At 44.9% G+C, this 23,173-nt stretch overlaps 1 protein-coding gene across 8 annotated transcripts in view; it reads right to left on the bottom strand.

Moving 5' to 3' along the window:
• Positions 1 to 23,173, bottom strand: part of DLG2 (discs large MAGUK scaffold protein 2) — an 834,734-nt gene that overhangs the window by 701,854 nt on the left and 109,707 nt on the right. For all 8 annotated transcript variants that reach the window (XM_033146043.1, XM_033146049.1, XM_033146050.1 and 5 more), the window contains one exon: positions 12,098 to 12,196. In XM_033146043.1, coding sequence (XP_033001934.1) covers positions 12,098 to 12,196 — 99 coding nt within the window. The remainder of the gene's footprint in view (positions 1 to 12,097; positions 12,197 to 23,173) is intronic.

A 23,173-nucleotide genomic window follows, 5' to 3' on the forward strand; every position in this document is an offset into this window, starting at 1 on the left:
GATATTCCGGTAAATCCAGTGACTCATTGGTTTGGCATTCCCCGAATGGGGTCCTGCCAGCACCCAAGTCCAGGAGACATCAGAGCAGCTGATTGGTACTCCTCCCTGCAGCTGTCCCTGGTGTTCATCCTTGGCTGTCCTATGAACGTGGCTCTGGGACAGGTCTGCCTGCAAGGGTGCAGGGAGATAGTGGAACCAGAACCTATGCAACCACTCACTTGATTGTAATCAATAAAGTTGTGGCCTAAATTCTGCCAAAAACCAAACCAAATATCTGTCTCCCATCTGAATTTATTTGGAGAGGGTAAAAGGTCTAAACACGCAAATAGTGCCAGCAGTGGAGAGGAGTGAGTGGGTGACAGGACTACAAAGGGATTGGGCTGTAGCTGCCTTGTCCCATGCTAAGCAAGAGGTGTGTCCAGTGTTTGGGGTTGGGAGGGGGCAAGCCTGCACACAGTAGACTCAGCTGGTTGCATGTAACTATAATGTCATGTGAACTCAACCTGTGATGATCCAACTATTTTGGAAAGGTCCAGTGCCACTGGAATAAACCAGACCTCATTGTTTGTTCCCAGAGCTAGAATCAAATGAGACCTCCCCAGTAGAGGAGGACCCCCAACCAGGATCAGGGAGAATTGGGAAGAGGCACGCTCAGGGCCGGATTTAGGTTTGATGAGGCCCTAAGCTACTGAAGGTAATGGGGCCCTTTATATGTCCCGCTGTCCTTTGTCAACAACAAATTGTTGCTGTTTTTTTGTGTTGAATATATGCTATATGGTAATTTATGGACCTAATAGGTATCTAAAGCCATTTGCGCATGCAGAACGTAGGCACCCTATATATAGAAATGAGCAAACCAGTGATATTTTAGGGATCAGGCTAGCAGGCGGGGCCCATTACTAACATCATAGGAGCCTACACAACACAAAACATTGTTGCTGTATGTAGGTTTTGTTTTATTTGTTTTTATCTTATATTTAAGAAATGTACATCCAGTTTTGTTTTTGTTTTTTAAAAATTTTTGGGGCCCCCAAGAGATTGGGGCCCTAAGCTATAGCTTGTTTAGCTTATACATAAATCTGGCACTGGGCCTGCTCTTATAGGATGGTGGGCCACTCACATCCCTTATTCCTTTTGGTTGGGTAGTGGGACAGGGCTGTCTTAAAGGGATCGGCCGCCCTGGCGCGACGATCCCTCGGCGCCCCCGGTAGGCCGCCTCTCTGCCCACCTCCCTCCCATGCTGGCCGCCCATCGGAAGGGGGGGTGGGCGAGCAGAGGATTAGGGGCGTGGCGCTGCAAGCCGGCCGCCCTCCGGAGCCCCAGCTGGAGCGCTGGGAAGGGCGTGCAAAGCCCCGCGCCGCTCCAGCGCCACGCCCCTCATCCCCCGAGGGGCGGGCAGCGCGGGAGGGAGGTGGGCGAGCAGGGGATGAGGGGCGTGGCACTGGAGTGGTGCGGGGCTTTGCGCGCCCTTCCCAGCGCTCCATGGGAGCGGGAGCGGGTTGGGGAGGGGGCGCCCGGTATGCCGGTGGGCTCGCGGGGGTGCCCCTGGGGGGCCTGGCGCCCTGGTGCACCGCGCCACCCAGCCCCTATGCCGAGACGGCCCTGAGTGGGAAGCAAAGTAAACACACTAGGGAATTTAAAACAGGAGCTCAGACATCATGGATTCTATATCTTCAGCTTCTGCAGTGGCCTCAGAGGGACAAGAGCTGAAGGGACAGGCTTCTGTTCCAAAACAAACATTTCCATTAACAGTGACCTCTTGGAGCCACAACGCAGGTTGGAGGGACTGAAAACCTCCTCCTTCAGAACGGGGGAAATGTACATTGGCAACACAATACCCTAAACTAAACATTGCAGGGGGTTGGAATGGATGACACTTGGTGTACCTTCCAACTCTACAATTCTGTGCTTCTATTATTCTGTGAAACAAAAAGTAACATAAAATAGATATTAATTGTTAAATTTGTATTCTGCCCTTGATCCAGAGATCACAGGGCGGTTTACAACAGAAAAATACAAAATGAGGCACAAACTGCATAACAAAACAAAAACAATCCAATAACACACACACACGTAAAAGGCCCTAGACTGTTTAATCAGAGAAATGTTTTTGCCTGGTGCCTAAAGATACATGATGAAGGTGCCAGGTGAGCCTCCCTGGGGGGAGCATTCCACAAACAGGGAGCCACCACAAAAAGGCCCATTCTCGTATTGTCACCCTCTGGACCTCTCTTGGAGGGGGCACACAAAGCAGGGCCTCACATGGTTGCAAAGTCTGGGTCAGTTCATATGGGGAGAGCCAGTCCTTGAGGTATTACAGAGCCATTTAAGGCTTTATAGCTCAAAACCAGCACTTTGATTGGCAGCCAGTGCAGTAAGGCCAGGATTGGTGCTATATGCTCAAACCATCTTGCCCCAGCGAGCAACCTAGCTGCTGAATTCTGCACCCGCTGAAGTTTCTGATCTGCCTTCAGAGCCAGCCCCAAATGTAATGAATGCATTGCAGTAATCTAATCTAGAGGTTATCAGAGCATAGACAACGGAAGTTAAGCTATCCCTTTCCAGATTGGGTGCAGCTGGGCCACCAGCCAAAGCTAATGGAAGACACTCCATGCGACTTAGACCACCTGAGCCTCAAGAGACAGCAAAGGATCCAGAAGTACCCCCAAACTACATACCTACTCCTTCAGAGGAAGTGTAGTGTCGGGAAACCGCCCTCACCGCAGCGGGAAGCGATCCCGGGGCGGTTGCAGTACAGGGAACCCCCATCTCCTTTGAGCAGTTCATCATCCTCCTCCAATGGGGGAAGCGACCGCTCTTCCAGCGGGGAGGGGGAGATGGAGACAGGAAGTCGGAGCAGGGGCTGTGGCGGGGATGGAGAGCCTCTGCACCAAGTGGATAGAGGGGGAGAAGAACCCTTTCCGTCACCCCGTTTTCGCAGGGAGGAAGGACGTAGAGGGGAGAGGAGGGGGTTCAGGATCCCGCGCCTTTTATGCTGGACAAAGAACCAGAAACGGACATTCCCGGACTCTGCAGAGGGATGAGCTGGACGTCTTTATTTTAGCTCCACTGTATATATTTTTGCACATTAAAGAACTTAGTTTTAGAAGTTCTGCGTCAGCCTGTTTTACTCATGAGCAACCACTGAACACCTTACATGTAGCCTAACCCCATCAAGAGCAGTCAATCTCCCATCCTTCCAGTCTAGGTAATCACCTGCTAACAGTGCCCCAGTCGTATTTTACGAACTTTATGTCATTCAATATAAACTTTATACCCATTCATATCAAAAGGCAGAAAGTCATCCTTCACTTTTTGGGATGATACATGGTAGGTCTTCTGTTCTTCCTGCTTACAAATTTTAGACATCTGCTGAAAACCATGTTATTCTGAGAGTCCTTTGCAAATGCATTTCTTTTCCCCAACTGTTCCCCCCCCCCTGAGGCTTTTATTGAAGTTTTATTGATCCTTGCTGTAATTTTGTATGGTGTGCACCACCTTGCTGAATTCTTGTGAAAACTACAGTCTCTCTATATATATTAAACAAATAAATCAGACATGCTCTGTGGAAGACCAGCACTTGAAGGTGTAAAATTGGACAGGAGGGGGTGGAATTATATGAAGACAGAGAGGTAGAACTGTCGAAGGGCAGACCTCCAGATCCTGCTTTTTGCAAGCAGAAACTACTTTGAAATGAATGCAGGTTGAGTCGTAAGACTGATGTAACAGTGAACTCTATTTCAAAGAGGCTTGTGTCTGAAATGTTGTGGTGGATCATGGCCATACGATACCAAGTTCATTAAATCCTGCTTGTCCTCTTTTTTAAAATTTTTCTTTTTATTCATTTCTGCTTGTCCTCCTTTATGGCTAACAACATTGCACTAACGAACACTGGGGTGTTATTTCAAGGAGTAAGATAAACTTGCGCATGAAATCTTTCCCAATGAAATCCGTGGGACTTTTACACTGGTGAAACATGCCCATTGTCTGCACATTTTTTTTTGAAAGGCTACTTATTAAGCTGATCTCGCTCTCTTAAGCTGGGTCAAATCTCTTCCCCCTTTTATATATACACTTGTAATTTCTGTTCTACGACACAGACAGAAATTACATATCATTAGGGTGATTAAGTATCACTGCAGAATGGAACACCACCAATCAGAAAAGCCCTTGAAAATTTTAGCCAGGGGGTGGGGAGGGGGGGGGGAACAGATCACACTTGAAGGCTCAGCCAGTTTTTCAATATACAGTGGTACCTCGGGTTACGAACTTAATTCGTTCCAGGAGTCCGTTCTTAACCCGAAGTGTTCTTAACCTGAGGCAGGCATTCCCTACATAGGCCTCCCACGACCCCGGAAGCAGATTGCGTTCGTACCCCAGGGCAAAGTTAGCAACCTGGGACACCTACTTCCAGGTTTATGGAGTTCTTAACCCGAAGCATTCATAAGCAGGACTGGTCGTAACCCGAGGTACCACTGTACTGTAAATTGTGTTCCCTACTCTTCCATAAACAAAAATTATCATAATAGTTCCATTGCTCAAATAAGAAGACAGACCAAAAAAAAGAAAGAATGGGGTACATTTCATAAACATTTAGCTCCCCCGCAAAGTGCTTCCTGGGTCTCCCAATTTAGGGGAGTATTTGCACAAAAAGGGGCAAAAGTGTTTGTAGCCCTATAGCTAGATGCCGCCGCCGCCGCCGCTACATTCCCCTCTGTGTCCACACTAGGGACAGGGAGAAATCCAATTCAGTTTGTGTTTAAAGACCAACCTGTCAAATTCAGACTTTCCGAAACGATATGCAACCCGAAACACAGCCATCCTTAGCAAGCTGCCTGCCTCTCAATTTTGCAATGCAGAGAATACTTATGTTAGTTAGAATGGCACAGAAAAAATGCATTAGATTAAGGCAGGCATCCCCAAACTCGGCACTCCAGATGTTTTGGGACTACAATTCCCATCATCCCTGAACACTGGTCCTGTTAGCTAGGGGTGATGGGAGTTGTAGTCCCAAAACATCTGGAGGTTCATGTTTGGGGATGCCTGGATTAAAGGAACAGGCTTTGGAAAAAATTGTGCAGTGTTAGGCAAAACTGCATGCAACATTGTGTTTATTACGATAAATTTTCACTGAAAAGCAGATGGATTTTCATTGGGACTGTTTTTTTTAAAATCACAAATTGCTGTATAAACGTGGAGAACCTAATTTAAGGTTACAACTGAAAGAGCCCAGCTGACAGGTCTGCCCATCTCCAGCGTACAGAGCTACACATGCACCTTTCACTGCTCCACTGTCTGGTATCATTTCTAATGCACTTCTAGCCCTCTTCACCAGCTGCTTCCACTCCATTAGAAAAACAACAACAACAGCCCACTTCTTCCAAGAAACAGTCAATCTGATTGCTTATAAACTAAGTGGACTAACAGCCTATAAGAACTGCTGCGGCTGCTACCACCCAGGAGGACTCCCCTGTTCAGCGCCTGAGGACCCCAGTCCTGCCACTCACCACCTAGCCCAGGGCAGGGCCTGGTGGGCTCTATAAAGGACTGCCACCACTGCTGCTGCTGGGCAGAGAGGGCTCCATTTTGTTTCGTTTTGTTTTTTGTTTAAATTGCTGTTATTTTTTACTTGTGCCATTTTAAACTGTGTCATTTTTACTTGTGCCATTTTAAACAGCCAGCGTGGTGTAGTGGTTAAGAGCGGTAGACTTGTAATCTGGTGAACTGGGTTCGCGTCTCCGGTCCTCCACGTGCAGCTGCTGGGTGACCTTGGGCTAGTCACACTTCTTTGAAATCTCTCAGCCTCACTCACCTCACAGAGTGTTTGTTGTGGGGGAGGAATGGAAAGGAGTATGTTAGCCGCTTTGAGACTCCTCTGGGTAGTGATAAAGCGGGATATCAAATCCAAACCCCTTCTGATATTAATGCTGTATTCTTAGATTTATGTGGAAATTGTTTTCCATTTGGTTGTGTATTTTTTTGATGTGGTTTATTTACTGTTTAGGGACGCAGGTGGCACTGTGGGTTACACCACAGAGCCTAGGGCTTGCCGATCAGAAGGTCGGCGGTTCAAATCCCCGCGACAGGGTGAGCTCCCGTTGCTCGGTCCCAGCTCCTGCCCACCTAGCAGTTCAAAAGCACATCAAAGTGCAAGTAGATAAATAGGTACCACTCCAGCGGGAAGGTAAACAGCGTTTCCATGCGCTGCTCAGGTTCGCCAGAAGCGGTTTTGTCATGCTGGCCACATGACCCGGAAACTGTACGCCAGCTCCCTCGGCCAGTAACGCGAGATAAGCGTCGCAACCCCAGAGTCGGACACGACTGGACCTAATGGTCAGGGGTCCCTTTGCCTTTACCTTTTATTTATTGTTTATGACTTTTGTATTTATGTAAATCTTGTCATGCTGTAAGCCGCCTTGAGTATTTTTTTTTAAACTGTGGAAAGGCAGCATACAAATAAAAAATGAAATGAAATGAAACTTTGTTCTTCATTTGCCCTCATCAACTTTCTAATGTAGCCATATCTAACTGGCCCGTATGAAGACCTCACTGTTTCTAGGAGTGATGAGGGTGATTTTTTAAAAAAAAAATTGTGCCAAAGCGACAGGCAGTTTGGGCTGTGATCAGTAGCAAACTAGTGCAAACGTCAGATTGGAACAGGCCACACCCTGAAACCTCCTTTTTCACAGAACCACAGAATTGTAGAGTTAGAAGGGACCCCCAAGGGCCATCTAGTCCAAGCCCCTGCAATGCAGGAATCTCAGCTAAAGCACCCAGGTCTTCACACCAAAACTCAAAAGCTAGATAAAACAGGTACAGCACCAGTTTGAATTGTTCCCAGTGGAATTATGAGCAATTATAAATGAATCATATTTAAAGTGGAAAAGGGCAGCTGGGAAATTGGTATTAAGCAACAGCTTACTTAATTCCCTCCAGAAACATTCTAGTAGTTAAAACAATATATTTTTGGTGGGTTTCACTGTGCAATCGCAAAATGCATCTTTGGGGCATAAAAGAGGATTTTACTTCTTCCTTTTTTTAATGCATAGAAAAGACACTATTTTGATTTAGTAACTGGCTAACGTTCCCCAATTGGTCAAAAACAGAACATTCATAACAGACTTTCTGGCCTCGAACCAGTGGGGTTAGCTCTCAGAAGCCACCTTTCCCAGTGTTTTGGAAACAGTGTAAAGGTTTGCTTAGATGGCACTTTATTTCTTTATTTCTTACGTTATTTTGTGGTGGAGGGTCCTTAGCATTCAGACTAGAATGAGTTTTATTCAGAATGTTTCATGGTGTATGCATGTTTTTGAGCTGTGTGCCAATTCTATTAAGAAAGCAGTAATAAGGAAACACTGAATTTAACCTTTAACAAAAAGAGCCCAAAAGTATTTAAATTGAGTATTTAAATTCAGCATTTGACATTCAGGAATCACAAAAGTGTAAAAAAAACAGAGGTTGCTGTCCTTGCTGCTACAACTGCATCCAGTCACTGAGAAGAATTTACTGCTTATCAGTAGAGACCAAAATATGGTCACAGCAATGTAAATAAGGCATTAACATGCTAAACATCCCATCTCAATGGGGCATCTTCAATTAAGTGCATTTATTAAAGGGCAATAGGAAAGAAATCATATTTATCCTTGAACTAAAACACAAGCAGTAGTGAAGAATAATCAGAATAAATAATTAGAGCTATCAGCTGATTAAAGCATTCCTAGTCAACTAATTGTGTTCAAAGGGCAGGACGTTGTTGTTGTTTAGTCGTTCAGTCGTGTCTGACTCTTCATGACCCCCTGGACCAGAGCACGCCAGGCACGCCTATCTTTCACTGTCTCCCGCAGTTTGGTCAGACTCATGTTGGTAGCTTCGAGAACACTGTCCAACCATCTCATCCTCTGTCGTCCCCTTCTCCTTGTGCTCTCCATCTTTCCCAACATCAGGGTCTTTTCCAGGGAGTCTTCTCTTCTCATGAGGTGGCCAAAGTACTGCAGCCTCAACTTCAGGATCTGTCCTTCTAGTGAGCACTCAGGGCTGATTTCTTTGAGAATGGATAGGTTTGATAGGACGTAATTGTTTGCAAAAGGCCTTTCAAACAGTGCTTTGGCTGCATGGACCTTTTCTCAGCAGCCAAGCACAGCCAAACTGAGCAGGATTGAACCCTCTGCTCACCAGTTCTCCAATGAAGGGTTCGATCCTGCTGGGTGGAGGGGTCTGCTTTGCCAGCACGTTCCCCACAGGGAACACGCTGGCAAAGAAGACCTCAGAAGGATTGTGAAGGTTCATTTCTGTTCAGTTTCACCTGTTCTCCTTCTGTCGCCCTCTAGTTTTAAGAGGTTCAAAGTCTAGCGTTGGGCCCTTTTGCTTAGAACCTGCATTCATCTTTAAAACTATGGAAATCAAAGGTTCACAGAGCAGTGTGGGGCTCTTTGCAAAAGCTCTTCAAGCAGCCCCACACGGTACTTTGAAGTCTTAAATACTGGAGGTTCAAAGACTCGCCCCACCCACCCATTAAATTTGGCCCTCTAGGGGTGGAGAGATAAGGATTTGGCCCACTTCAGCCAATGTATTTTTTCTGCACCAACCTCCCCACCCCTTCTCCTTCTCAGTAACCAACACCACTCAGAATGGCAGGTGAGTGCCACACACTAACATCCCATCCCATCCACTAATGCCTAACATTTTCTGGATACAGATTTCCTACTAATAGCAGTGGTCCTCTGCAATTAAAATTGTGCAAAATGCATGCATGCTGTAAACTGCCTTATTTCTGTATATTCCAAACAAAATGAAAGTTTGTGGAGATTTTTAAAACAGCACCCAGTTTTCTTTGGGTGCTTCTTTTTTAAATCCCCGGTTATCAATTACAGCACCTTCCTTATCTCACTATTACATCACCCATAATGAGACAGCTGTTTTGCTTCCACTACCTCTGTGCCCGCTTAGGACGAAGGAAACTACAGGTAACTGAATTATGTATGCAGTGGCGAAGACCTAAGAAGCACTCCGTACTTGTAAGGCACTGTGTCTTTCCAAAGAGGCTCTCAACTCTAAAGCAGGGATATGCTCTCCAGATCTGCACTTTAATTTCCATCCACTCTTCCTGGCAGAAGGAAGCTGGCAGCATTTTTCAAAAAGTGCCACGTGCTCGTTTTAAATAGCTAACCAACCCCGTAAAACGACAGGCTGTTTTTTTCTAATAGCACATCATTAACATGCGAGCAACTTCACTTGCAGATATATCCTGACAAATAGCTCTCTCTCCCTAAGTGAGACAAAGGAGGAGGCTTGGGAAAGCCCACTGGTTTCCTGGCCTTCTTTGAAAAGACCAGCTGAAAAGTTGCATCTGTCCATCTGTCTCTGCAGCCATCATTAAACTAGAGGTAGATGACTTCATAGGGCCCACCTAGGGTTACGTTTTTTTCACTCGTTTCCAAATTATGAATTTATTTTACCCTGCTCCTTCCTTTAATCTATGTGAATTGATTTTAGCAATTTAGAAAACTGTTTTTATCGCAATGCAAAAACCGTTTTGTGTTTATTTATTTTTTGGCGAAGCTCATTACAAAATGCACCTTTGGGGCATAAACCCATTATGTATCTTATAAAGTGTCTTATAAATAAATAAATAAGTGTCTTATAAAGTGTCTTATAAATGTGTGTGTGTGTACATGAATGAATCAATGGCTGTGCATGCACGCACGTGCACCCCCCCCCCCATAAATTTAAAACACATTTCCTTCCCCACCCAAAGAATCATGGGAACTGTAGTTTGCTAATGGCGTTGGGACGGTAAACTACAGTTCTCAGGGTTGTTAGGAGGGCTATAGGTCTCAGAATGGGAAAAGAGATTGACTGTTAAACCACTCTAGGAATTGCAGCTCTGGGACAGGAATATAGCTCCCCCAACAACTCTCAGATGCCATAATTATTTGACTATTTAAAATGGTATTGTAGTGCTTTAAATGTAAGGTGTGGCCTGAGAAGAAGGATGTGCTAAAATGCTCCTGGGACTGTACCTCTTTGACAGCAAGGTAGTATTTCTGAGTAATCATTCAACTTTGCAAATACGGTAACTTTGCTCTGCGCTGCTAGGGGTTGGAGTAGATGACCCTTTGGGCCCCTTCCAACTCTACAGCTCCATGATTATGCACTTCCAACTAGCATCTCAGGGAATAGCTTAGGTTACTACAACCTTTCTTCTTCATATGCTAGCTTTCTACAGGCTGGTAGTGTTTTTACACAGGACTATGCAGCAGTACAATTGTCCCTCTATGTTCTGAAGGTGGTATAGCCCCATAAGGATTACAGCACATGCTTTTTTTCTGGATGTGTATATTGGCAAGAAATAAATTCACATTTTCCATGTTTTTTTCACCTCCCCTTACTTTTTAGAAAAGGCATTTCATGACATTTGGGGAATCAAATAAGCATTCCAAGCCCATCAGCTTCTATTTTCTTTTCCTTTTATTTCCAACTTGAGGATATTAAGAGGGAAAGCCCACATCATTTTTTTAAAATGTTATTTTGAGAGAAGCCGAGAAGAGGGAGGAAGGAACTAGAAAGCTGAAAACTTTCTATGGTCATATAAAAAGGTGGGGAGAGAGAAGCCTGAGAGAATTGTGACAGCCAAGCTGTAAACCTGTGAAAATATTGCATGAATTATAACAACAGAAAGCTTGACACTCTTTAACTTTGTCCTGGCAGGCTGGAAGCCTATTATTTATTACAAAGTAGAACGGTAATGAAGAAAATTAACGATGTTAACCCATTTCTCCATTCAACTTCACTGCTGAGCCGCGAACGGCTATAACTATCATTACTTTGTCAATACAAAACTAATCTTACCTCCCAGAGCTTTCAGCCTTCTCCTCCAGTTACCTAGAAACTGAGCCATAATTTGCTATGGGGAGCAAACAGAGCCTTAAAACCAAAGAGGCAGGTGCAAAATGATACTGCCCAATCAATTAATCTTTCCCCAGGGATGCCAGTATTCTGTCTGCTACATAGAGAGGCAATGCCATACATACTACATCTATCAATGATCCCTGTGTCTTTTAAGGTGCTACAGGAGAGCTTGTGGCCCTACAGATGTAGTGGGACCCCAAATACCACCACAAAGCCAATGGTCAGAGGTGGTAGTGGTGGTTGTTAATAACAACAACAACAACAACAACAACAACAACAACAACAATAATAATAAATTTATCTCCTTTCTCCCAGCTTGGGGTTCAAGGCAGCTTACATGTAAATACATTGGTTATGTAATGCAGAGTAATTAAACCGAACTAGCTAAAACTGAGGGACGCGGGTGGCGCTGTGGGTTAAACCACTGAGCCTAGGGCTTGCCAATCAGAAGGTCGGCGGTTCGAATCCATGCGACGGGGTGAGCTCCCGTTGTTCGTTCCCTGCTCCTGCCCACCTAACAGTTTGAAAGCACGTCAAAAATGCAAGTAGATAAATAGGTACCACTCCGGTGGGAAGGTAAACAGCATTTCCGTGCGCTGCTCTGGTTCGCCAGAAGCGGCTTAGTCATGCTGGCCACATGACCCGGAAGCTGTACGCCGGCTCCCTCGGCCAGTAACGCGAGATGAGCGTCGCAACCCCAGAGTCGGACATGACTGGACCTAACGGTCAGGTGTCCCTTTACCTTTACCTAGCTAAAACTGATAATCAAAACACATCTAGAAGCAGCAATTAAAATACAGTGTGCCCTAGAAGCAGCCCAATGGCCGGCATTGTCTGCAACTTGGTTTTCAAAGGCCCACCTTAGCCTGCCAGTGGAAGGATATCAAAGGGGGAGCCAGTCTATTCAGGAATATGGGAGCAGCCACAGAAAAGGCTCCCATATTGCTCTGCTCTGCTTTCCTTTGGACCACGTCAGCAAGCCTGAGGGGGTGGGGGTCTCAGCATAAGGGCAGCCCAGGACCTCCAAAACACACTGCCCAGGCTTGCATCCCAGGGAGGGGAGATTACTTCAGTGCTGCTCACAGTGGTTTGACTTCACCCCTGGAGGCACACTCCATTGTCTCTCGGGACAGGCGGATGCCAACAGCAACAGCAACAACAACAAAATTCACACCGCAATCATTCTTACCTTTGCAGTTTTACCTATGGAATGATTATCAGAAGATTGGTTCCCTTTATCCTGGTTTTCGCCTGCTGCCCGTTGGTCTGGCCCATTTGAAGCTGCTGTCTAGAAGCAGGGAGGAGGGGAGACATTTCAATAAAACGTTCACCAAGAAATTAGTAGCACAAATATAGAATATATTTCCGGCGGCCCTTCCAGGTGTCCTTATTATTACGCATTCATGCCCTGTACTCCCTTGCCTGCAAGTAAGTTCTGTTGAATTCAGCGGGGCTTACTTCTGAGTAGTCATGCATGGGATCGCACTATTAAAAGTGAAAACTGCTGAGAGACTTATGCCTTGAGCCTGGAAGGATAACACACACACTATTATGCAACAGTCTGGGGACCTCACTGCCCTTGCTAGACAGTGGTACCTCGGATTACGAACTTAATCTGTTCCGGAAGTCCGTTCTTAAACCGAAACCATTCTTAAACCGAGGCATGCTTTCCCTATTGAGGCGCCCCACCACCGGTGCCCTTCCACCGTTCGGATTCTGTTCTTAGACCAAGGTAAAGTTCTCAAACCGGGACACTACTTCCGGTTTTGTGGAGTTCATAAACCGAATCGTTCGTAAACAGGACTGTTCTTAAACCGAGGTACCACTGTATTTGAATACATTTTTCCATAAAAAGAAACAAAACAATTTTGGGTGAATATTTATCTGGACATTTGCATGGCTTATATTGACATATGTGTTTAAATTAAGATGGGTGTTGTTATGTATTGAAGTTCTCACTCAGGTCGGGTGTTGTGTATGTAGTTTTCACTCAGGTGCACAGCAGTTAATTTAGGCGGGAAACCCTGGGCTGTTGTTGTTACAACATTGTGAGCCGGCTGCCTATAAAAGCAGGCAGGCTGAGCTGTTTGTGTTCAGTTCAGTTCCAGCTTACTATAAAGAACTTCTTGGAGAAATATCTGTGTCGTCTGCTATGTCCACCCACTACTTAATAGGTGTTTTGATGGTTACTGTATTCTCAGGGTGAGCTGATGGGAGTTTTCATCCATTCTCTCTTTTTTTCTTTTCCTTGTTTTGTTATTAAACCAGCACTTTTGGAGCAAACTTGGAGCCAGTGTAGATCTTTAAACACTGGCAAGGTATTTGAAAGATTGGCAATGTCTACCTAGTCATATATCCATCTCTACCTTCTCCTGCCATCTCTCGCTTTCCCCCCCCCCCCAAGCATTCAGCTTGTGAAGACCTCCAATATGTGTGATCCACCAGCGGTTTAAATGGCAGTGGTTGACTAAATACTAATTACAATTTTCCTACATTCAATCAACACTATAGAGAACCAAGCGCTGGATGCATTTCAGTTGGCTTCCCCCTTGTTCCCGGCCGTAATGAAAAAGCAGCACAATCTGACATTGAAAACGGCACATTCTGACAACATTAACAGCTTCATACATTAAACAGCCCATAAAACTGCAGCAATATATTCAGATGGGCTCAGGAAGGTGCTTCTTAACCCCATACATATATATGATTAAGGAAGAGCTTAATCACAAATCACACCAGCATAGGTTTTGCAATCATCCTTCATTTATATAACAGGAAATAAAGATGTGCATTTGTGAACAATGCATTTGTGAACCGCTTTGATGTTTGTTTATTTGTTTTTACAATCAAGCGGTATAGAAATTTTAGGACTAGGACTAGACCTGCCTGGGTGACCCCACTGCCTGGGATAAGGGGCAGATATTCCTATGCTTTATTTTATTTATTTTTTTACCTTCATAATTCTAAGGGAGCCACTGACATTTAAGCCAGTGTTTTGTCTGGGGGGGGGAACCACCCGGCACTCAGCGGTGGGTTTGGTTTTCTTTGGCTTGGTGCATCACTAGTTGTCCAGGGATGATCTAGTGTATTTTGCAAGGCCTCCCTAGAGGGTTAGCACCAAGCTGCTATTTGGATGCTTGTGAGCCATCTGTTAAAAACATGTGGTCTAAATTAAAAATTGTTTGCAGACCATAAAAGGATCTTAACGTCTTCAGCAGGGCCGGCCTACCCATGAGGCAAAGTGAGGCAACTGCTTCCTGCAGCACGATCCACAGGGACAGCAGATCCCAATGCCGAACTTTGTTCCCCTCCCCTTCCCACACACACCTTATTCCTGGGTGTAGATCCCCCCTTCTTTCTTGGTGGGGAAGTGGCACTATTTTGTGGCTCACCTCCATTGCTAAAATGTCTTGGGCTGGCCCAAGTCTTCAGGGTCCCCAGTATCACCCAGTGCATGCTCCAAAGCTGAGTCGCCCTTCTGTAGCCTCGGAGCCCCTGCCCACGTCTGCTGTGACATCACAGCAAATCAACCAATGGCACCAAGAGAGATGGAACATGTTAAAACATGCTTGAGCCTAGACGGCCATAGGCTGCTTGACCCACCTCCCTCAATACCTTTGGTCAGAAATGCAGTCATGAGATGCTGAAAGAAAACATTCAGGACTCCAAAAGCATAGTAAGAGGGATAATGAAAATCCAGGGGTCGGAATGGTTGTAGCTGAGTGGTAGAGGACATGCCATGCATGTAAATGGTACCAAGTTCAACTCCCAGCATTGCCAGGTAAGGGTGGAAAAGAGTTCTGTTTCAAAGCTTTGAACACCCTTATGTTGTTGTTGTTCAGTCGTTCAGTCGTGTCCGACTCTTCGTGACCCCATGGACCAGAGCACGCCAGGCACCCCTATCTTTCACTGCCTCCCGCAGTTTGGCCAAACTCATGCCAGTCGCTTCGAGAACACTGTCCAACCATCTCATCCTCTGTCGTCCCCTTATAGGTCACTGCAGATCAACTCCAGCCATCCTAGCCAATGGCCACCAGGTTCCTTAACACCAGGTTAAAGTAAGGTTGCCAGATTTTTTCCAATGAATCCGTGGACACTTTTCAACTTCAGTGGATTTTGTATGGGGACTGTATGGGGGATGGATAACGGGGATGTCTGATAACCTTAGGTTAAGGAAGTCTGGTGTAGACAATACTGAGCTAGATGGACCAATACATAAAGAAGAGCCTGTTGGATCAGGCCAGTGAACCATCTACTCCAGCTCCCTGTTCTCTCACTGGCCAACCAGATGCCAATGGCAAGCCTCCAAGCAGGGCCTGACTCCGCAGGAATCAGCTTCCTCCATTTGTAAAGCTTTCAGTATTGTTTTCTGTGGTCGTTTCCATGCTGTAATTGAGCTGCATTATTACACTGTTGACTTTAAATCGCAAACCCATTTGACCTTATTTAAACAAAGCAATGAAATCAAAAGCTGTAACACCTTAAGTGGGTGTGCAATGTCTCCACCACTAGCTTTGACACCTCACCCAGCATAAGATGAGAGCAAGCCTGCTGGATCAGGCCAAACACCCATCAAGTCCACCATCTTGTTATCGCAGATGCCAATGGGAAGCCTGAAAGAGAGCCAAATGGGCTGATGCAGAAGAAGGCAGCTTTCCTAGGCAGATGTTCATAAACTGATGTCAAGACACAGTAATAAAAAACGTCTGCAAAACAAATGTTTGCAGCTCCAAATCCCCCCCCCCAAATCACATGAAGCCACCTTTTATGTGACTGATATTTACTTAAGAAGACTTCCCTTCAGTTCGTTTATTTGCTAATTAGATGGGGTTACTTTTAAGACTGGCATTTTCAACAAGCTTTAGTAAGCCAAGAACCCTATACAGGCAAAAAACGGAGCTGAGATCTGTATATATCCCAGTAGGTTCCACATTTAAATGTCAGCTCCCAGTACAGAATGTATACTTATTTCATAGGGCTGCTAAGTCGTAACATATAAATGCCACATACATATTTGGAATGGTTTGGAAGGAGGGAATGATGCAGCCAAGGTTCCCCTCCTGCACCCAAGACCATTACTCATCCCAGTGATTTCATCCACCCTGCTGTGGGATGGGAGGAGGAATAACCTGGGGGAAACTATGGCTGCATCATTTCCCACATTCTTGAGATTCCTAAAGGTATACTGTATGTAGAACCCCTGGATTGTGGTTAGTGAGACTGGACTTACCCTTGCAGAAGCCATGCTGGTTCTGCTTCAGCAAGGCTTGTTCTTCTGTATGCTTGGCAATTGCATAACTAACAATAGCTTCCACCAGTTTTCCTCGAACAGACATTAAGTTAACCAATCTGCAATTTCCTGGATCCTGCTAGATCCCTTTTTTAAAAAATGGTGTTGACAGCCTTACAGTCCTCGGATATGAAGGCTGAACTTAAGGAGGTAACATATTTTTGTTAGAAGATCAGCAGTTTCAAACCCAAGTCCTTTTTTTAATAAAAAATTTTTGTCAGATGGCATACCAGCTGCTGGAAAGCAGAAGTGGAGAGAGTGGTATTGCACTCAGGTCTTGCTTGTGATCTTCCTATAGGCATCTGATTGGCCATTGTGAGAACAGGGTGCTGGATTACATGGATATTTGGCACAATCTAGCAAGGCTCGATTGAGAAGAGAAGACTCCCTGGAAAAGACCCTGATGTTGGGAAAGATGGAGGGAACAAGGAGAAGGGGACGACAGAGGATGAGATGGTTGGACAGTGTTCTCGAAGCTACTAACATGAGTTTGGCCAAACTGCGAGAGGCAGTGAAGGATAGGCGTGCCTGGCATGCTCTGGTCCATGGGGTCACGAAGAGTCGGACACGACTGAACGACTGAACAACAACAAAGCAAGGCTCTTCTTAAATTCTTAAATTTAATTTAAGGTAATCACAGTGACAGGCATCAATTTGAAATGTGCATATATTTATTGGAGCAGCATGGTTTTTGCCGACTTCTATGAAACATTTTGATCCTTTCAGCAGTCTATAAAATAGGTTTCTTTGGTGTACTGGCACATCCTGGTGACAACAGGAATCTGTCAATTGATCTATCATACTGATAATCAAAGGCTCCTAGCAGCACACGATGCTGGGAGATATTGACTTTTATCAAATTAACTGCTTGGGAAATAAATGCTGCTCCAATCATTAAAGCATTTAAAGAGCTACAGGGGGAAAGTGCAAAATACATAACCACATGCGCCCAAGTCGCTAATTTCACAGAATATTAATGTAAATTAATTAATTAAGCAGATGTAACAGCGACCACATGGCCTCCTGGGATGAACACAGAGCACTGGGGAAGATGTGAATGCAAGAAAAACAGTGAGTCACTCGCCTGTGCATAAGGTTACAGGCTGGGAATGATCAATGGGAAGAAAAATATGCTTGGTTTAAGCATAATTCACTTTCTGTAAGTGACAAATTCTGGCTTGGTGTGGACAGAGGTGAGTGTGCGGGTTCCAGAGAAAGAAATATTCAGAAACATTAATCTCTCTCTTTTCCCTCCCTCAGCCACACTCTTTTCTGTGGGAATTAGACTGCAGTTCCCATTTGCAGACAGCCCTAGGTCTTTTGACCTTTTAGTTCTCTCTTCCCTCCTAGAAAACCACGCAGGACACTCTTCATTTAAAGTTTAAAGAACGCATAACTTTTAGTTACAGGTAGGTACCCGTGTTGGTCTGCCATAGTCGAAACAACAACAACAAAAATTCTTCCAGTAGCACCTTAGAGACCAACTAAGTTTGTTATTGGTATGAGCTTTCGTGTGCATTCACATGAAATCTGAAGAAGTGTATCTGAAGAAGTGTGCATGCACGCGAAAGCTCATACCAATAACAAACTTAGTTGGTCTCTAAGGTGCTACTGGAAAGAATGTTTTTATTTTGATATAACTTTTACTTAGTGTGCCTGCAGTTTCAGATTAAATATATTTATAGGTGGGTGTTTCTTTTCGTTCAGACCCCACAAGTGTCCCTGTTTTCCAGGGACAGTTCCCGGATTTACAGAAGCCATCCCAGTTTCTGATTTGATCCCGGAATGTCCCGCTTTTCGTCCCTATTCTCATCTGAGAAATGTTGGAGTGTATGGAGTTATGCTCCCCACCGAGTCAAGGAGACAAGTAACTATACAACCTTTAGAAGACGCCTGAAGGCAGCCCTGTATAGGGAAGTTTTTTTAAAAGAAAAGTTTAATGTTTTATTATGCTCTTATATACCGTATTTTTCCATGTATAAGACGCCCCCATGTATAAGACGACTCCTATTTTTTTGAGCCCAAAATTAAGAAATAATTAATTGCAACGTTCCGTGTATAAGATGACCCCCCTAATTTTAAACTTTAAAAAATGGGGGGGGGGGATATAGTCTTATACAAGGAAAAATACAGTATGTTGGAAGCTGCCTAGAGTTGCTGGGGCAACCCAGTCAAGTGGGCTGGGTGCAAATAATAAAATTATTATTATTATTATTATTATTATTATTATTAGTCCATTAAATCAAGTCCTGCCCTCTGGGGCAGCAGAACACAAGTCTCTGCCTCCTTTTAAATAAGTTGCTGGAGGAGAAACCTGGGACCTTCAGATTGCCAAGCGTGTGCATTACTGCTAAGCTACAGTGTGTCCTGTCTCCAGATGAAGTATACTGTGAGAAGTGAGGTGACAGGGAACCAGGCAGAGGGCCTTCTCAGTAGTGGCACCCGCCCTGTGGAACGCCCTCCCATCAGATGTCAAGGAAATAAACAACTATCTGACTTTTACAAGACATCTGATGTCAGCCCTGTTTTGGGAAGTTTGTAATGTTTGAAGTTTTGTTCTGTTTTCAGTCCTCTGTTTGTAACCGCCCAGAGCGGCTGGGGAAACCCAGTCAGATGGGTGGGATATAAGTAATAAAATGATGATGATGATGATGATGATGATGATGATGATGATTTATTTATACCCCGCCCATCTGGCTGGGCCTCCCCAGTGTGGTGTAGTGGTTAAGAGTGGTAGACTTGTAATTTGGGGAACCGGGTTCGTGTCTCCGCTCCTCCACATGCAGCTGCTGGGTGACCTTGGGCTAGTCACACTTTTCTGAAGTCTCTCAGCCCCACTCACCTCACAGAGTGTTTGTTGTGGGGGAGGGAGGGAAAGGAGAATATTAGCCGCTTTGAGACTCCTTTGGGTAGTAAAAAGCGGGATATCAAATCCAAACTCTTCTTCTTCTTCTTCAGCCACTCTGGGCAGCTTCCAACACAATATTAAAATACAATAATTCATCAGACATTAAAAGCTTCCTTAAACAGGGCTGCTTTCAGATGTTTTCTAAAAGTCTGGTAGTTGTTGTTCTCTTTGACATCTGGTGGGAGGGTATTCCACAGGGCAGGTGCCACTACCGAGAAGGCCCTCTGCCTGGTTCCCTGTAGCTTGGCTGTCTAGTTTCAGCCCAGAGACTTCATCTCACACATGTGATAACCTTTCAATTACAGAAACTGCACCTTGATGGCCATCGCCGTTCCCTCCATAACTCCCAAGTTACGCTGTGAAAAGTTTTGATTCCACCAACCCAAAAGGCCTTTCAGCACATCAGGCAAAGGGTGGTGGGTTTACAGGAATGAAGATAATGGACGAGGGTGTATCAGAGTGAAAAAATAATGGCATCCAAGAAGGTACATCTTAAGATCTGTTCCTCCTAAGCAAAACAGGTATCATTAAACAAACCCCTCAAAGTCTGGAGGAAAAACAAAGGCTCGGCTCAGCTATGGCTTAATGGGTGTTCTTTGGCAACAGCATCCCGCAGAAACTAAGTTGCATTTAAGACAGGAGGGCAAATCAAGTGTAAAGGATCATAGCCTGAAACATCATCCTGCCTTTATAGGCTGCCCCCGTGGGGGTTAGCAGTGGCATAGCAGCAGGGGGCGGTGGGGGCAGGGCACTCCCAGTGCCACGTCTCTAGGGGTGACAAGGCATGCGGTTTGCCGCCGCCGCCGCTCCAGCACCGAAGGGACTCTGCCACATGCAGAGGATTCTCCATTCGCAGCTGCAGCCGCGAGCAGAGGATCCTGACACCATCCGTACAGCGCTGGAGTGCCGCCGCCGGCAACCCGGTATGTAGCGCACATATGCGGCGTTGCTATGTACGGTGCATGCCTCGTACATAGCGACGCTGCGCATGCGCACTACATAGCAACACCCCGCCCCTGGGTGCAGGTCGTGTTTGCCGATCTGGGTGCCCGAGCGGCTTCCTACGCCACTGGGGGTTAGTCCAGATTTGCAAGAGGGTAAATAGTACCCAGCCTCTATCAGTACAAATGTAATAAAGCAAAGCCCTTAGCAAAGCCTAAGTAACTGGAAAGAAAATGATTGGGTGGGGGGGGGAGTAATTAGAAATAGTGAGTATGACTAATGATTTTAGACTGGATGCTATTGGGGCAATACTCTAATTAGCAAAGACAATGTTTGTGTTTCTTGGTTAGATCATGCTTTTTGAGCCTGGGTACATAAATCATGGCCTACATATGCCAATTGCCATAACAACTTCTTTTCCTCTTGTCATTTTTCATCACATCATTTCCCTCCCTGCTTCCACCTCTATCCTCCTGTGTAGCCAGCAATCCTGTTGCTATTTCATAACTTACTTTGTGTCTGCTAGCTTCATGGTAGATCAGGGGTGGTCCATTTGGTGTCTTCTAGATGGTTTGGACAACATCCACGTTCCTTGATCATTGACCATACTGGCTGTGGCTTATGGGGGTTTTAGTCTGCAATGGAGGGCGGCACATGGCGCTCGTGGGTACTGTATACCCATGTGGCACCATAGGCTTAGCTATTGTAACGAAACGTTGGGTCCTGGGGGGGGGTGAAAGGAGAGTGTGTGATGAACAATAGAAGCCACCTCAACACCACAGATGGGTGCAATTGCTTGGTTAGGGATATGGTTTATTTTCCCCCCAGCTCATAATGCGCACTATATTCCAAACTGAGCATCCTTGAGCATTTACAGCTCAGATAAACTGTAGAATTTTGGTCCTAGTACTCATCCTAATGCTAGTGAGCAAGGGAATCTGGAACCTGACTAATTTGGCTCCAGTTTTATCCTATAAGCGTGGGTACTAAATTACTAAGGTATTGGCCACTAGACTGATCATTTTGCCAGTTCCAGTCATTAAGGTCCAGATAGTTATAGCTCAGATCCTGTGAAATTCATCTGCCCCAGGTGCAACAAAACATGTCTCTCACATATCGGTCTCTACAGCCACAGCTGGCGCTGTATCCTTCCAACAGCTTGACCCCACCCACAAAGGCACGTTCCCCCATTGTTTCTCGAGACTGATGCATATCACCAAACGTATCGCAGAAACAGCTCACTGTAGTTGTTTCACTGCTCATAAACATAACCTGCAGTCGGATTCCCAAGTGCTTCCTTTGAAATACTTCTATGGTTGTGTTAAAATGCGATACATCTAAAGTGGCAGTGAATGGAACTTCTTCTAAATATTATCACCTTTACTGTGGTATTCAGCAGGGCTGTTCTTTCTCTCTATTGCCATTTATTTGAGAAATGGAAGCTATAGCTGCAGGGATTAGATTAGATCCAGCGATTATGGGAGCAGAGATAAAGAAGAGCACATAGCGACGCACGGACGGTGCCGTATTGAAGTTGTCTCCTTGGTGAAATTGCCTATTGAGGGGAGGCTGTACTTTGCATGCAAAAGGTTCCAAGTTTAATTCCAAGCATGTCCAGCTTTGAAATGCTGAAGAGCCAATGCAGATCTGGGGCTGGGCTGATAGAAGATGTAGCCAAAAACATCCAGGAGGCACCAGGTTGGGGGAAGCCTGGTGTAGATAACACTGAATCTGATGGACTTTTTGCTTTTCAATGGAATTTGCAGCTTCAATTAAAATTCTGTGCTACCTCCCCACTATCCTGAGACTGACACGATGAAGAGTGGGTTTTAAATAAGCATGAGATAGCTTCCTGCTCCAGGTTTGGTTGATTCCAAAATTAACGTACATTCATTGAGAAAATGCATACCGTGCCCTTCCACCCAACCCCCGTGTTTGTTTGCTTGCTTGCTTGCTTGCTTGCTTGTTTTAAAAAAAAACCACCCTGGAATGCTTACAGCCAATTAAAAATTATAAAATCGTTTAAATAATTAAAGAACCTCATATACCAATTAGCAAATATACTCTCCTGTTATGAACTATTTAAATCAGTTACAGCAGCCTTTTAAAAATAAAATAAAAAAGATGACCTGTTTATATCCTTGTTTAGAGAAATAGCTTTTTCAGATTGTTTACTCTCAAATTAAATATTTCATTATCCGTAAGAACTGTGGATATCAGCAAAATGGAGCAGGTAATTTAGAGATATTACAAAAGATAAAGTTTGCAAGAGGTGTGGATTTAATTAGGCGGTGATCATTACAGTTTTTAATACGGGCTTATATTAATGCCATAAAAATTGCAGTCTTGCAATTTCATAGTGTACTTTACATGACCGTTGACATATTATTATTATTTTTAGACCTTGTAGATATTTTGTTAAGTCTGATCAGGTTTGTTTAGGGCATTTCTTTGAGGTCGTAACAGATTATATGCATTATTGGATATCCTGCTTTATAACTTTATTATGTACTCTCATTCTTCATTACTATCCCCAGTGGCTGGTATTCAGAGGCACACCACCTCTGTTACTGGAAGCAGAATACAGCCATTATGGCTAGTGGCCAACGGTAGCTTTAATCCTCCATGAATTTGCCTAAGCTTCTGCTGAAGCCACCCCAAGTCGGTGGCGATCACCGGTAACAAACTCCTTAGTTCAATAGTAAATAATGCCGAAAACTTTAAAAATAATTCCAAGCAAGGCCAATCGTATCACTAAGCAGATTTGAGATGGGCATTTCCTGCCTGGTGAGTGGGGGCGGTGGCATCCAGCTACCCAGTTTTTCCCCCTCAGCAGCCCCGGCCACCGCCACCATTCCCATTCTCCTGAGGGAAGTGACGATGTTTGCTTGTTGGTGGCCTGAGCTGATAGGTTGTCTCATGTATTTGTCTTCTCGACTTCTCCCAACGTGCCACAGAAGAGAGTGTAGTTGGCAATCGAGATTATCATTATAATCACATGTGTATTTTACACACACAAATTCAATTTCACATACTGTACTTGGCTACAGCTCTATTCGAGATCCATTCCAGCCTTTTTTTCTGCCTCTCTCTCTCTCTCTCTCTCTCTCTCTCTCTGTGTCCAC

This window comes from Lacerta agilis, chromosome 4, assembly GCF_009819535.1.
Source record: "Lacerta agilis isolate rLacAgi1 chromosome 4, rLacAgi1.pri, whole genome shotgun sequence".
Taxonomy (NCBI): Eukaryota; Metazoa; Chordata; class Lepidosauria; order Squamata; family Lacertidae; genus Lacerta; species Lacerta agilis.